A 14530-nucleotide genomic window follows, 5' to 3' on the forward strand; every position below is an offset into this window, starting at 1 on the left:
AGAACTCAAACTTCCAAGGTAAGCGACACATAATATAGTATATATTAAGGGCATTATGAGGCAAGTGACAAAAATGGTTGCAAATACAGGGATATAAGTAGTAGTAATACAAGCTCTCCGACGACTGTGTTTATCTATGCACCGGATATACATGTAATAGTTCGCAACTGTGAACAGGGAAGTATATTCGCTACTGATTCACCATTAGCTTGTTACTGTAGTTGTACGTTTTTTAGCCGAAATGTAACAACGTGAACCTCGGATACTTCCGTTATCATCACAAAATTACCACAAGGTATCTGGACACAAACCTGTAGATATCAACCTTGCAACAAGATTTGCAAATATTTGACATGTAGCTGAGTGTAAACAGCCACATGTAAGCTGTAAGTCCAATAAAATGTATTGTTGATATTTGACATGTAGGCTGAGACAAAATCCGATATTTACACTTCATTTTGAATACGTTTTTACCATTTCTCTTATCGTTGATTCACTTCCCCGAGATGACTGGTGATCTTCTGTCTGGTAGACTATGATGTTCGGCCTACTGGACGCGTTCCTCGATTCGTTCTGCACCTAATCATGTGGTTGGTAAAAAAAAAGGTAAAACTAAAGTGTTCCCCTGTGCATAGCACCACGCCATGAAGGCGTATAGGGGGTGTGGGGGTAACGCCCCACACTTTCTTGATCCGGTCGTGAGTGGGGGTGATGTGATCAGCATCACGCCCCTGACCGCCTTTACCCCCCAGGGTTTCCCCCAGGTACCCATGTTATTCGACGCTGGGTAGGCGCCGGGGCCGCTTCCACCGTTAGAAAAGTTCCCGGATTTGAACCGGCCGGGGATCGAACCCGGGACCATGTGGTTGGTAGTTTGTCAATTTTCCAAAATTTGTATGTTCCTTCCAACCCTGCCATGCGCTGTTTTGCCGCAGGAAATGACGTCACAGATACGATCAAATGTTGTGTTGGGTTGCCAGCATCCAGGCGGAAAAACGGTCTTTTTTGAACGGCTGTAGCATCGAATCGACGCACCAACGAGACAAATGTTACTGAGAAAAGTTGTTTGTTTTGATGTCCTCTATATCAATATGTGGTCCGTGGACGCAATTAAATGACACCCTGTATATTTGAATTCTTATTTAGTCCAGTTAAGACCAGTAGCGCACAGGTAATACATCTTCTAACGCGAAGAACATTGTGAAACATCCTCCTTGATTTTTTTAAAATATAAATTTTTATAATCAAATCGCGCATATTCTTTAAAAAGAAAACAAACAAACCCCAATATGTTAAAATGTGTAAGTTAACAATCAGCGTCACATAACCCTCATGTTTATTTGTGCAATGAATAACTTGAAATCATCTTATACAATTGGAATGAAGGAAGTTTCTATAATTAATTTAATTAGTACAATTAGAGTAATACCAAGACTCAGGGGCATTGTGTGCATTCAATCACTGCAAGCAATGAATACAAATAAGAAATGCTATTCTATCCTGCGTGTCCTACGGAGCGATATTTAACGCATTCAAATGTTCAGTATATCAGTGTGGCTAGCGTGTTGTGTGCCATGTATTCAGTAACATCAACATATTCAAAGTGCAACACCAAGTCGTCCACTTCATTGATTTTTGTCATGTACTGTATCTGGTGTCTTTACCGCTTTCATTAATTTTTGGAGCAATGTACAGAGTGGTATATTGTCATGCGTTACGTGTTACCAATCAAATGAACATTTAAAACAGCTTTGTTGAATCTTCTGAACTTGAACACCGGTACTCGTCTGCTTGGTTGCAAGTTATTTCCTTGCACCTGCACTGCACCGACTGTGACGGTAAATAGTGGCTTGGTGTGACAGAAATAACGTCAAATTGTCCCCTTATCTATTCTTTTGGAGTTAAACTTTAATTAAACGAGAGGTTGTTTTCCGAGAATTATACAACTAGGGCAGTACTCTGCCATAGGAGAGTAAGCAATAAAACTTTAACTTACATATCCAATTTAATTATGCGAGGACTATTCGGATTGGATTGATTTGTTGTTCTAAGTCCACTTAATGCACAGTAAGGCTAATCGCGACTGGACCTACAGTTTAAAGTGGGATCCGAACCACTATGTGCCTCCACCGTGAATCGAACCCGGGACTCCTTACTTACAAGGCGACGACGATAGCACTGCACCATCGGGGAGGCCGAGGGCTATTCGGAAAGTAAGTTCCACGAGTCTTTTATTCACAGGACTTTTTACTGAGGAAAGCATACGCAGTACCTGTGGAAAGATGAATCTGTATTCTACTTTCCCACATGAATTCCGTCAACAACGAGACACTTAACGTACCACTGCACTTGCAGCACTTATTTGGAAAGTCTTTTAGTATAAAGCTTAGTGCCCTGCTAACGAGGAAGTTGATACGTTCACACAGAAAAAACTGATTTGTTTGTAGTAAAAAGCAAGTTTGGTAAAACGTTTTGGTAACCATACATAAAAAATTGGTATTGTTTACAAATGTAGATAACTATGACCAAACTATTTGGTAACAAATGCACACGATTGCTAAAAGAATTAGGTTCAACTGTGCACTCATTTGTCGCCTATTAAAACAAATATTTGGTCACCAGAAAGTATTTGTGTGATTATTATTCAAAATAAACATTTTCTCTGTGCATAATCGGCTATTGTAACGTAGTCCAGACAGATCCATTTTAAAATTCTGAGCAGTGGAACTCATTGAATCCAAGATCAGGGCTGTAAGGAGCATAGGTTCATACGTTTTTAACTGACCTACTCAAGAAGGGCTGCTGTTGTTGCCGCTGTGAGAAGTGAGCTCACCTGGCCTCTTCTTCAAATGGAGCTTTCTATTTTGTCACTTGTTACTAACATTATCTAGAAGGTATATTAAACTAAAAAAAAATCTCGCGAACACTACATGCCATGCTTATGTGCTGTAACAGTAAAAAAACGAATTATTAAGCTGCAACACCGTTTAACTTACGTTTAAATAAAGTCGTGCAATCAACAATGGCATATCCAAAATCATCCTTCTTTCCTTGCTTTTCAGCAAAGTCGCCACCAAGCTTATTGAATAAGTCTTCATCATATTTTCCGTCTTTTAACTGAAAGAAAAGATCCAATAGATATGAAGTGAGCTGTACCAATTCACTGATTGATTTCTACACATACATATTGCCACAACGTGGTATTCAAAGGGGGCGTGGTTCTATTTTATATGAAGGAACACTGCAAAGTGATTGGCTTTCTAATTTAAACTGTAAATGCAGTTCCGATTAACCTACCTCCACACAACTTGTTTTCATATTCTAAGATTTGCAATTCTATTTGCGTTCATAGTCAATGAAAAAAGTTAGCAACAACAGCAAGAAAGTGGGCACTAAGAATAATAAATAAGCACTAAAAGAGAAAAATAGTAAATTTTGCATAAAAGAGAAGGAGGTGCGTAGCGAGGGGTAGGGTAAGGGGGCTGAATCCTAAGGCGCCATGCACTATTTTTACAAAAAAGACAAGAAAGTCAGAATATGGGACGGAGAAATTTACAGTTATTTTCTCCAGAGTTGAATAATTTCAAATTACAACTTTTGTACAGACACACACACAAAGAGACAGGAGAAAAACTAGTGTGAGAGACTGACAAAGATTGAGAGAAACAGAAATAGAGAAAGAATAGTAGAAAGAGATATGAAGAAATGAATTAAGTGAATAGAAAGATAAAAAAAATATAACAGAGGAAATATTTATTTCACCCACGAGAAATTCTCTGCTTAGGCTACTGTATCTGTGAATTCATATTTCTGTAATTAAAGCATTTACACTTGTATATTCAACCATAACGTATTTCTTTTCAATACTTGGTTGATCACTCTATGTTGAAAATGTTTTAGAGTCTTACGATAAAATCCTTGTATTTCTTCATTACATTTGATTTTGTTGTCTTTTAAATTCAAATAAATATACATTATAAGTAAAGACTTAAATGCAACTATTCCTTACATTGAGAATTTAAGAGACCATAAAATCGATCATAATGTACATTTACTACGATAAAGTTATATGTTAATACTTTAAAAGTTAATCAACATTAAACTCAGTGCTTGAACGGACAGATCTAAAATTAAAATATACATACGACTCCAGTAAATTCCATCATACACTTGCTGAAGCACTGTAAGAGAGAACACACAAACATTAGTCATCAACATAGCAATATTCTCTATTATTATTTATGACGTTATTTATATTTTAACATACGTAAACTACGAGCTCTAAGAAACGTGGTGTAAAGATTGAAATGAAAACTGAAGGTCTAAACTAGGAAATATTTGCATGTTCTGAATTAGGTATGGAATTAGAATCATATATTTTCAACATGTGCCCACTTTAATGGTTTGCATATATTATTGTCTCTATTTTTATGCAAACCATTTTGGTATTTGTTTTGCACTTGTTATGAATCATACGTGTTTATGATATGTTTGAAGCACTTGTACAAATTTGGTTGCAGAAAGTTTACAATCTTAATGTATCAAACTCTTAATTCATTTTATGTTTAAGGATGCTTTTCTAAATGTATATCACGTCTGTTTATTGTGTTGCGTTTGTTTCTTTCATTTTCATGTATAAAGTGAATTAAGTAGGCTTTGAAAGCTGTTTTCTTGCTCAATGAATATAATGAATAAAACTAACTTGTAATTTATTATATAAATATCTTACCTTGATCTTATCGGACGCGGACTCCTTCTTTTCAAGGTAATTCTTTATATCATCTGTAAAAAAGGTTAAAAAACATACAATGTACTGTCATATGCAATTACGTTATACATAGACGTTTAAGGAAAGAACTTATTTATACCGAAGATACAAAGGCAATCCTCAGCATAGGAGTAGTCGTGTCATTTCGTGCTTATCGAATTCTTCGGACTTTTTTTTTCTGATTTGAAAATTATGTTAACATTTTTGAAAGGATGTTAATTTCCGAGCATATTCTTCATATTAAGACATGTAACACTAAGTCATGTTTATTTATTTGGTACAGTCTTTCATTTCAATCCCTGTCCGACCTTCTTAAATTAGTTAAGAGGTGAAGATATTATTTCTTTTAATTAGCAAACGCTTTCTACTTTTGATTATATATCTTATCTTTTTGGAATCTCAGATCGTCTTACCCATAGACACTTCTCCATGCTCTTTTTGGTCTTTACATTTGGGATATCCTTCCTCGAATAACTTCTTCATCTGAAAGAAGAGAAGAGAAAAATATAATTCTCGTCTTCGGAATACCAAGGGCTTTGATTATTTACGTAATTGACAAATGGCAAATTTCATGTTAGATATTTTTACATCAACTGCGGTATTTACTACAAAAGAGCAGGGATTTAGAATCCAATTCAATCTAGTGTCTGTCTATTGAAAGGAGAAGTCGCTATCCTTGCCTTCAACTGACGTTTTTACTGAAAGTGACGTGTTGATGATTGAAAACTTCTACCTCTGTCGCTGGAAGTCTAGTCGATGATGGTGGTCCTTAGAAGGGCTGAATGGCTGATGAGGTACCATAGCCGTGGCTTTCTGGTGACTGTTCTGCCAGGCGCCCGGGTGCAGATGTTTTATACTTCATGGTTCGGATGAATCTTAATCTTCTTGGATCTGCTGAATGGTAAAGTACCGGCATGTCCGCTGATAATTTTTGGCTGCCTTGTCTGCTGGACCTGAACCTTCTTCATATTTGACTGTGCGGTGACAACAGGGCCGGTCTAATCATTGGAGTCAGGTCTCCATGGTGAGTTGCAAGTTCTGGAAATGGAGTCAAGTCCTCCCTGCTTCTTGTTGCCTTAACTCTGCAGGTTCTGAACGTGTTGTCTGAAGGTAAGACCGTGGTCTAAGCTCAGACCCAAGTACAGGGTAATTCAAAATTAATAGTACAAAAATAAACCATACATGTGACTGCTGTAATGAATGTAATTCACAATTATCGATATAACATGAAAGGTTTAATCATCAAGTGACTTGGTACACAAACTACACGTTTCTACTGATATTCGTCGACAGCATTTATCTGTTGTACATAGTAACTATAATTACCGATGAAGTTTTTGCGTATTCTAGCACATAATAAGCATTTACTTTCGCTACTGCCACCATTTTGCATGACAAGCTTGTTTTGTTTCAGTGTTGCCAGATGAAACCTGGAAATTTAAATTATCATCATATTATGTCGATAATTGTCAATTACATTCATTACAACAGTCACAGGTATGGTTTATTTTTGTACCATTCATTTTGAATTATCCTGTACGTATATTGTCGGCATATAGGATAGAATACCCAAAGCTGACGCTGTTGCAGGAACCGCAGAGACTTCTTGAATAGAAAGGCCGTACATTTGGTGATGTTGTTTTTCACCCTACATTGAGTCGACCACCTCTCGAACTGCAGTTGTTGTCGCAGGACATGGAAGGCTCCCGTAAACTTTCCGCGGGAGATGAAGTATGCGGCAAATCACGTTGGTGCCACCAGGATGTCTGCCGTGTAGATGTATTACACGATTGGCCCCAGTGCTGATCCTCGTGGGACACCCGCTCGGACTGGTCATGTGCATGTTGCAGTTTTCTGGAAGATCTTCTAAGTAGCTCCTCAGGAGATGTGTGTAACAGCCAGGGATGGGGAGGATGAAGAGTTCCTTGACAACGCCTTTAATCCAAACTCTATCAAAGGCACACTCTACTTCGAGAAACACTCCCATTGAAGCTCTCCTCCTGCTCTGGTTTAACGTGATATAGCAAGTCATCCCGGTATGTTGGCAACCGAAACCAAACTCATGATCTGGAAGCAGTTGGTTTCCGTCACTTGTTCTTACAGTCTCCTGGGGAGCACTCTCTCCACGACCTTGCTTAAGTGGGAGAGCAGACTAATTGACCTATAGCTCTTCGTATGACGTAGATTCTTCCCCTGCGTTTGGACGGAGCAGATCTTCAGTCTTCCACTGCTTGAGAAAGTATATTATCAACAAGATTATAAAGCTAATTCATTCAAGAGAGTCACGAACTCTACAATGACTTCATCTATTCCCATCCCCTTTTGTTGTTTGTACTAAGGCATTTTACGTAGCAGTTTATATTTTACATATTTGAGCTAATGTGCAGCTCTTTCATTCCAAGCATCATCAACCGCTGTTTCTTTGCTTTCGTCTATAGGCGCCATCTATTATTCCTTTAGTAACTATTGAAATAATTATTGAATTCAATATTCGAATATTTATCGACAATTCTAAATGTTTATTGTGTAGTTATTTTAATGAAAATAGTTACCAAGTGTTCTCGCCGTGTGACCCCATGCAACTATACACAATTCCAGGTGGGGCTCATCTACAAGTTTACCCGCTTGGACATTCCATACTGCTACGTCAACCTGCTAGACTATTTCCTCCACAACTGCTATTTCTTAACACAGTATCAAGATGCTGTCTCTACACCCAGACCAGCTATACCCTGTCCAAACTGTCTCTGGAGCAGGCGAACAAGTCTCTGCTCTACCAATGAACCCTTGAGAGCGAATGGGATTCCGTGGAGTGGGGGAAAGCAAAGGTGGAAATTAAAACCAGAAGCAGTTCCTCATATATTTCCTAATCTGCCCAAATACCTCTCTAAGACAGTTAGAAGCGAAAATCTCCCATGAAAAGGCAATCCTTGCGGACAGATGATAATAAAGTAAGTACTCGTCGCAATGTATCATTAAGCTTATCAGTAGAGGATGATTTGCTTCACACTGCGGATGCTAGCAATACAATAGCATTGCTAAAGAAAAAACTTAAGAATCAGAAACGCAATTTAATTAGAACGCAGAATAAACTAAAGGTCGCACAGGCTAAAATAAATTTGCTTGAAAAAGGCGTTAAAGATGCTAAATTAAAGACAACGGTCACACAGTCAAAACAGTTCGCGTCTCTTAGCAAAAATCAAAAAATTGTAATTGATACAATCTTAAAGAAATGCCAACTGAAAAGTAAGACAGGAATGAGATACAGTTCTGAGTTTATACTGGATTCTCTTCTATTAAAAATTAAGTCCCCCAAGGGGTATAGACACTGTTTGCATCACGATTTGCTACCTTTGCCTTCTGAAGCTCACTTGAGAAAATTGGTGAAGGGTCTTAAATGTCCTTACGGCGTAAATTCCCATGCCATCGACGCTATAACACATTTTTTTAGTGAAAAGAATGAGAATGAGCGTAGCGGAATGCTGATTTTTGATGAAGTTAAACTTAGGGAAGCAATTCAGTTTAACTCGAATTCCTTAAAAATAGACGGATTTGTTGATTTGGGAAATCTTACTCCAGACGAAAGCAAGAATCAATTAGCAAATCATGCTCTAGTTTTTATGTTTGTTCCTTTTCTGTATAATTGGATTCAACCCATAGCAGTATATGCTAGCAGGAATGCCACCCCTGGTGACATTCTCACAAAAATACTTATCCAGGTAATCATACATTTGGAAAAAGCAGGGGTGAGAATTATTGGTTTTACATCTGACGGTAGCCAATCTAACAAAAAGTTATGGAAATGCTTAGGAATTTCCGGAAACAGAAACAATCTTAAGTGCTCTATATCCAATCCAGCTGACCCTAGTAGAAAGCTTTGGGCATTTTCAGACGCACCACATATATTTAAATGCATAAGGAATAACTTCCATGATAAAGTGCAGGTGTACTATAATGGTGATATTGTTGATTATTCATTTTACAGAAAAGTGTATGAACATGATTCATCTACTGAACTTTCCGGTATGAAAGCTTGCTACAAAGTGACCTCTGCTCATTTGGATCCTAATTCATTCCAACGAATGAATGTAAGACTCGCAATGCAGCTGTTCATCAGATCTGTGGCTAATGGAATAAAATTTTATCGGAGTATTAATGCAGAGGGATTAGAAGGCAGTGAAACAACAGATAATTTCACAAGGGACCTAAACTGCCTGGTTGACGCATTAAATTCATTCACTCCTGCACAGGCACTATATAAAGGATCAGAAGCACATACAACTTTAATAAAATGGAATGCTGTCCTTAGAGATAATCGAAATTCCTTCGCTTCAGAAAAAACTCTAGAGTCCTTAAGAGTGACTCTAGAAAGTACTTTAGAAGTGTCCGAATATTTGTGGAAGAACAATTACAAGTACGTTTTGACAGGAAAATTTAATCAAGATCCCCTAGAACGCCATTTTGGTATATTGTGGTCGTTCACTTGCGATGATCATCCCTCCGCTGTGGATTTTCTGCACTTACATATGCTGCAATCAATTTACGTACCAGCAAAACTTGCTTTATTTTCGGGCGGAAACTGTGAATACAGGACTGAATCTCCTCTGACGTCTTTTGTTAATCAAATGCGAACTCTGGCAAGATCAACCGAAAATAAAAATATTTCTGTGAAGAAACAAGCTGAAAATAAAATAAGGGAAAAAATTTCCATTGTTGAAGATGAAATTCAAATACCGGACTGGGAAAACAACATACCGAACTTAAATGAACAAAGTGTTGGTAAAGAATACTTGGTGTATCATTTGGCAGGATACATAGTGCGGTATATTTCCAAAGTGACGGATTGTAAACTGTGTACAACTTTTCTGCACGGGGAACCAACTAATGTACCTGCCTCACTTACGTTAATCCAAGACTATGGTTCGAGCGACGGCTGTAAATACCTTACCTATGCATCGAAAAGTGTTTATGATGTGCTGTTACGAGTGGAAGAATTTGTTGCAGAAAAAATATCATGTGCTAATAGTTTATGGGGTGATATATTTTTTGAGTGTTTGGACAATTTAAACATAATTGCTGTAAAAACTTCGCAATTAGGATGCTGTGAAGATCATGTGCTGCGTACGCAACCTAAACTCGTATTTCACTATCTGAAATGTCGATTTTTCTTCCGCACCAAGCAGATAAGAAAGGAATTAAGTGCCTCGAAGACAGCAAAATCATCTCGGAAATTCTCCAAACTATCCAGCTGCTGAGCTCTTCTCTAAACGTAAGTAACATGCATTTTTGTTTATTATGTAGTTAGTTATGTAAGCAACGCGAGCATCTTCCGCGCCGTCTCAAACGTCACCACTGCCATCTAGGCGGTGGACCACGGCAACTCAGGGAGTGCGCACACTATTTCTTCTATACGCTCTGGTTGAATAATCAGTGCTGTAAGAGTAAGACTTTTGAAAAGACGATCGTCAACAACAGAAAATATATCGGAACTCAAAAATGCCTTAAAATTTGCACAGCACTTTTTTACGTCACTTGCAATTTTCACAATTTAAGTGATCTATTGTTGAGAATCCGCTAAAGAATAATGCTTAACAATTCAGCACGACTGAAACTTTTATTTTTAGAGATGTTTGTGATAACTAACTTCCTTTTCAAGTGATATTAAACTTTTCCACGTAGCTAATAAATATGGTCCTTTGTTTTATATGCACACATTTATCGTTAAGAATAGTTATTACCATAAATACTTTTTCTTGTCTTTCATGTCTTCGAACCTTTAGGGCTATCATATTTGCAAGAATTATAATTTTAAAATTGTTGTTGCCATGAAACAGAAGGACGAAAATACGAGGGGAGAATATCAGCTTAATACAATGAAAACATACGTTAATATTAAATTACCGATTAGGGCATAATGTCAGTCATGGATTTACACACTTAATACATTTTTTTCTTTACAATTTTGCGTGTTTCTTCAATTCCTACCCGCTCGCAACCAGAAAAGAAACAAAGCATAGTGTAAAATGTTTTTTTGTATTTTCGACCCATGGCAGCTAGAGACGACCGAAATGACGTCAAGTTTAGAGTTCTTTGTGCATAAACGTACTATATTTAGCTCATATTCGCAACCATTCCGTTGCGCTTTAACATATCAATTCTTAGGTTCAGAAGAATGTAATTTTCGGAAACTTATGACTGGCTGCATAATCTTTAAGCTTTGCTAAACCCATTTTTATTATCGATTTACACGAGAAATTCTTACCTTCATTGAAAATAACGTTTGAATAGCCATCCCATCGTGCTCCAATGTAAAGCTTAGGGCAACCAAATGACGAACGAAATTATTTAGGGACGCAACAGGGGTGGCGCCGCCACCGGAAAGGTTTGTCAATAAACAGCCCCATTACAAACCTTCCCAGCAGCGTGTACTGGTTCGCTCTGGAGTGTCCTAGGGTTCAGCACCAATGCTGTATGTTCGTTTTACTCAAGATGTTCGAATCGTGTTTGGTTGTTTTTCTGCCACCTCTGCAGACAAATCATGTCTATGGTTTCAGTTAGGCCTATTATTATTACAAGACAAAGTTTGCGGTGTGAAGTTCATGGAAGTTTATCTAGTGAACAAAAACACACACACTTCAAAACGAGACAATGAAATAACTTACAGGATCATCTTCCTCGCCGCAATGGACTGCTGCAAACAGCAGTGTGGTCAGAAAGAGTGCAAAGATGGCGTAAGAGTTCATGTTGCTTCTTCAGGTAGTAATCTGTGACTGATGGTAACAGCACTAGAGGATAGCTATTTAATACCAGCCGTTATATACCTACCCAGAGAAGAAAATCCTATAGTTATCAGAATCCGCTATTCAGAAAATCAACCTACGAGTTGATCAGATAAAATACTGACTCACAAAAGACATGCATGCAAAGATGTACAAGGTCATGAGGAATGCATACATGAATTGCACGAATATTAATGTGCAGTTCATTGTTGCTTACCCCTAGCAAACGAAAAGTGACCTGAAATCAGAAGCTACGCTTTGGATTTTTCATATTTACTTTCATTTCGTCATTTCTTGATACTTTTAGCAGTATAACGTTGATAGAAAGTCAACATATACAAGGTACAGTCATGTTCAAAAAATCTGTCGCATGGATTTTTTCTAAGTCCAACGTCATACGAAATTATGTTGGTAGCTCTGAAACAAGGAAGTGTTGTGAAATATACGATCCTCCAATCAGAGTGAAGTTCGATTCTGAGGAGCAGGAGGCGTGACTCACGGTCTTGTCCACAGGAAGTTCAACCAATGCAGCATTTCCAAATATGAGATAACGTCCCCATTGGTTAAATATTGTTTCAATAATGCGAATCGGCAGAAAGATTGCGCAAAAGTTTACTTTGTCGTTTTAATTGCCTTTAATCGTTTCAAATTAGTATTAAATTGTCCCAATTATAGTTCACGAGCTTAATATAATGTATTCATGTATGTGTTTGACAATCATGTATCACTCATTAGAACAATTTTCACATTGTTTTCACTACGTGAGATGACATTTCATTTACATTTACGATAAAATAGTGGTTTGGGTGTAATAACAGTTTTCATTAATTAATTTAGAGATGCATTTTTATTTGTTGAGTTAATGATTAGGTTAATTGGTTATTTCTCGCGAAAAGAGGGAACCACAGCTGAAAGAAAATACACAACTTCTAATATTGAGGTCAAGAGTTCGTTTTAACATCACTTTTTGCACACATAGGCTAATCACGACTCGGGATACATTTAAATTGGAATCTGAAACTTTATGCGACCTGACTGGAACTCGGAAAAGGACACACTGATTACAAGACAACAAGGGGTTGAGAGGGAGTGGGAGAGGGGTGACGGAAAGTAGCACATAAATAGTATTTTTGGGGGGTATTTAATGTTATATTTATACACATACAAACCTAAGAAAATATTTATTTTGATACATGTGTGTGGGGGGGGGAAGGGGGAAAAGAGAGGGACAGAAAGATATTGGGAGAGATGGGACGAAGAGGTGATTGTGGTAAATGTTTTATTTGACGTTCAGTAATAAAAACAATCAAATCAATGATGATTATCTTATAAATAACATATTTAATGTAAATTTGTTTTAAAAATGGGGACGGGGAGCTGTTTGTTTTACGTTCAGTGCAGGATAACAAGTGGAGACACATAGTGGTTCGTATCTCACTTTAAACTTTAGGCCCAGGCCCCATTAGCCTATCTGTGTATAACGTGGATTTAGAATTCAGTAGAAAATAACGTCGATCTAGTATTTTGGATTTTAGATGCGTTGAGACCACTAAAATGTCCAATTCTTGTAATAAGAAACCTGTCCTCATATTACCATTTTGAAAGAGAGAGAGTTAATTGTATAATCTTTTGTTGTTAGTTTCAAAGAGGACTAATTCAAATAGTAACAATGGGAACGAATAAAGCTTACGAAAAGTTCTTGCCACCGTGGAGATTTGAACCTACGACCATTAGATTGATAACCCAGTGCGATAACCACTACCCCACGAGTTCGTTTCTTCTTAGCGCATGATTATGAGTTAAGACCAATTCGTTGAATATGCATTAGAAATATAATCCCCACCCGCCTCTTGATAAACAACACACCCAAACGCTCCTTTGTAGAAATGAAATAAAGGTGGTATGAATGCACAAAACATTTAAGCAAAATCTACTATAGTTACGACGCAATCGTTTTACATGGAGAGGCCTAGAGCTTCGAAAATTGAGGTTGTGACGTGGTTTCTTGTAGTGGTAGGGTAGATATTCGTATGGCAAGGATCCAGCGTGCACTAGCCAGTAATTTCCGAGAAAAAAACTTCATTTTTTTTTATGATGGTAAAGTGGTTCGGTGATAGGCTATCAGTATTACACGCCGAAGATTATAGGTTTGACTTCTGTTCGATTACCCCTGTTATTATTATATATAGCAACTAAGTATTGTATTTAATAAATAATTTAAAGAAATAAAAATGTTATATATATATTTTTAAAAAAATAACACTCCTTTCTAATGATTTTTCAATGTTATTTTTGAAAATAATTGTTCAGAATATGTTTTTGAATTTCTCATCATTTTACTAGGATTTGCATAAAAATTATCCATGTGTCATATTCGACGAAATGTCATGTAAGCGAAAGTTATACATTTTTATTTTAGGGAAAATTATCAAGAAACAAAACAAATAAATACTATTGACATCCTTTTGTGAATAGTATTTATTTTACATTATTTTTTGTTCACCATGCATAGTTGTATTCTTGTAAAAAGCATGAAAAACAATATATTCTCTACATTTCGCAAAGCAAATAATATACGAATTTTCGTAATAAGTAAAATGCAATAAATAATTTTTCGGTTTAATAAGAAATAACAATCGCAGATTTAACCGAACTGTGAATCGAACACAGAATTTTACAACCCATAAAATGCCTTGTAGCCTTTGCAATGAAGTGATGTAGATTCAAGTAATAAAATTTAATGCAAAATCGCACGTTATAAGATTGTTCAAATATATTAAATCAATGTGTCCATATGTTATTATACTGTCAGCCATTTGGCACATCTCGTTACAAAATATCAGCATATCACCATTCACTAGTTAATCGAATTGAATATTGATTCACTTCACAGTTCAATGTGCAACAATAGTTTCGACTCATATCACGTGAGATGTAAACTCAATTCAATTCTCTCATTGTATGTAACTTGTATGTTGAGTTC

General features: G+C 36.9%; 1 protein-coding gene across 1 annotated transcript in view; it reads right to left on the minus strand.

The window, feature by feature from the left end:
* LOC145981100 (uncharacterized) overlaps positions 1-11568 on the minus strand; it is a 32609-nt gene extending 21041 nt beyond the window's left edge. Inside the window, exons 1-5 of the mRNA XM_083114238.1 lie at positions 11431-11568; positions 5182-5251; positions 4730-4782; positions 4146-4181; positions 2997-3117 (exon numbers count right to left, since the gene is read on the minus strand). Coding sequence (XP_082970364.1) covers positions 2997-3117; positions 4146-4181; positions 4730-4782; positions 5182-5251; positions 11431-11511 — 361 coding nt within the window. The 5' untranslated portion in view covers positions 11512-11568. The remainder of the gene's footprint in view (positions 1-2996; positions 3118-4145; positions 4182-4729; positions 4783-5181; positions 5252-11430) is intronic.
* Positions 11569-14530: the final 2962 nt, after the last annotated feature.

This window comes from Lepisma saccharinum, chromosome 28, assembly GCF_977018435.1.
Source record: "Lepisma saccharinum chromosome 28, izLepSacc3.1, whole genome shotgun sequence".
In the NCBI taxonomy this organism is placed as follows: Eukaryota; Metazoa; Arthropoda; class Insecta; order Zygentoma; family Lepismatidae; genus Lepisma; species Lepisma saccharinum.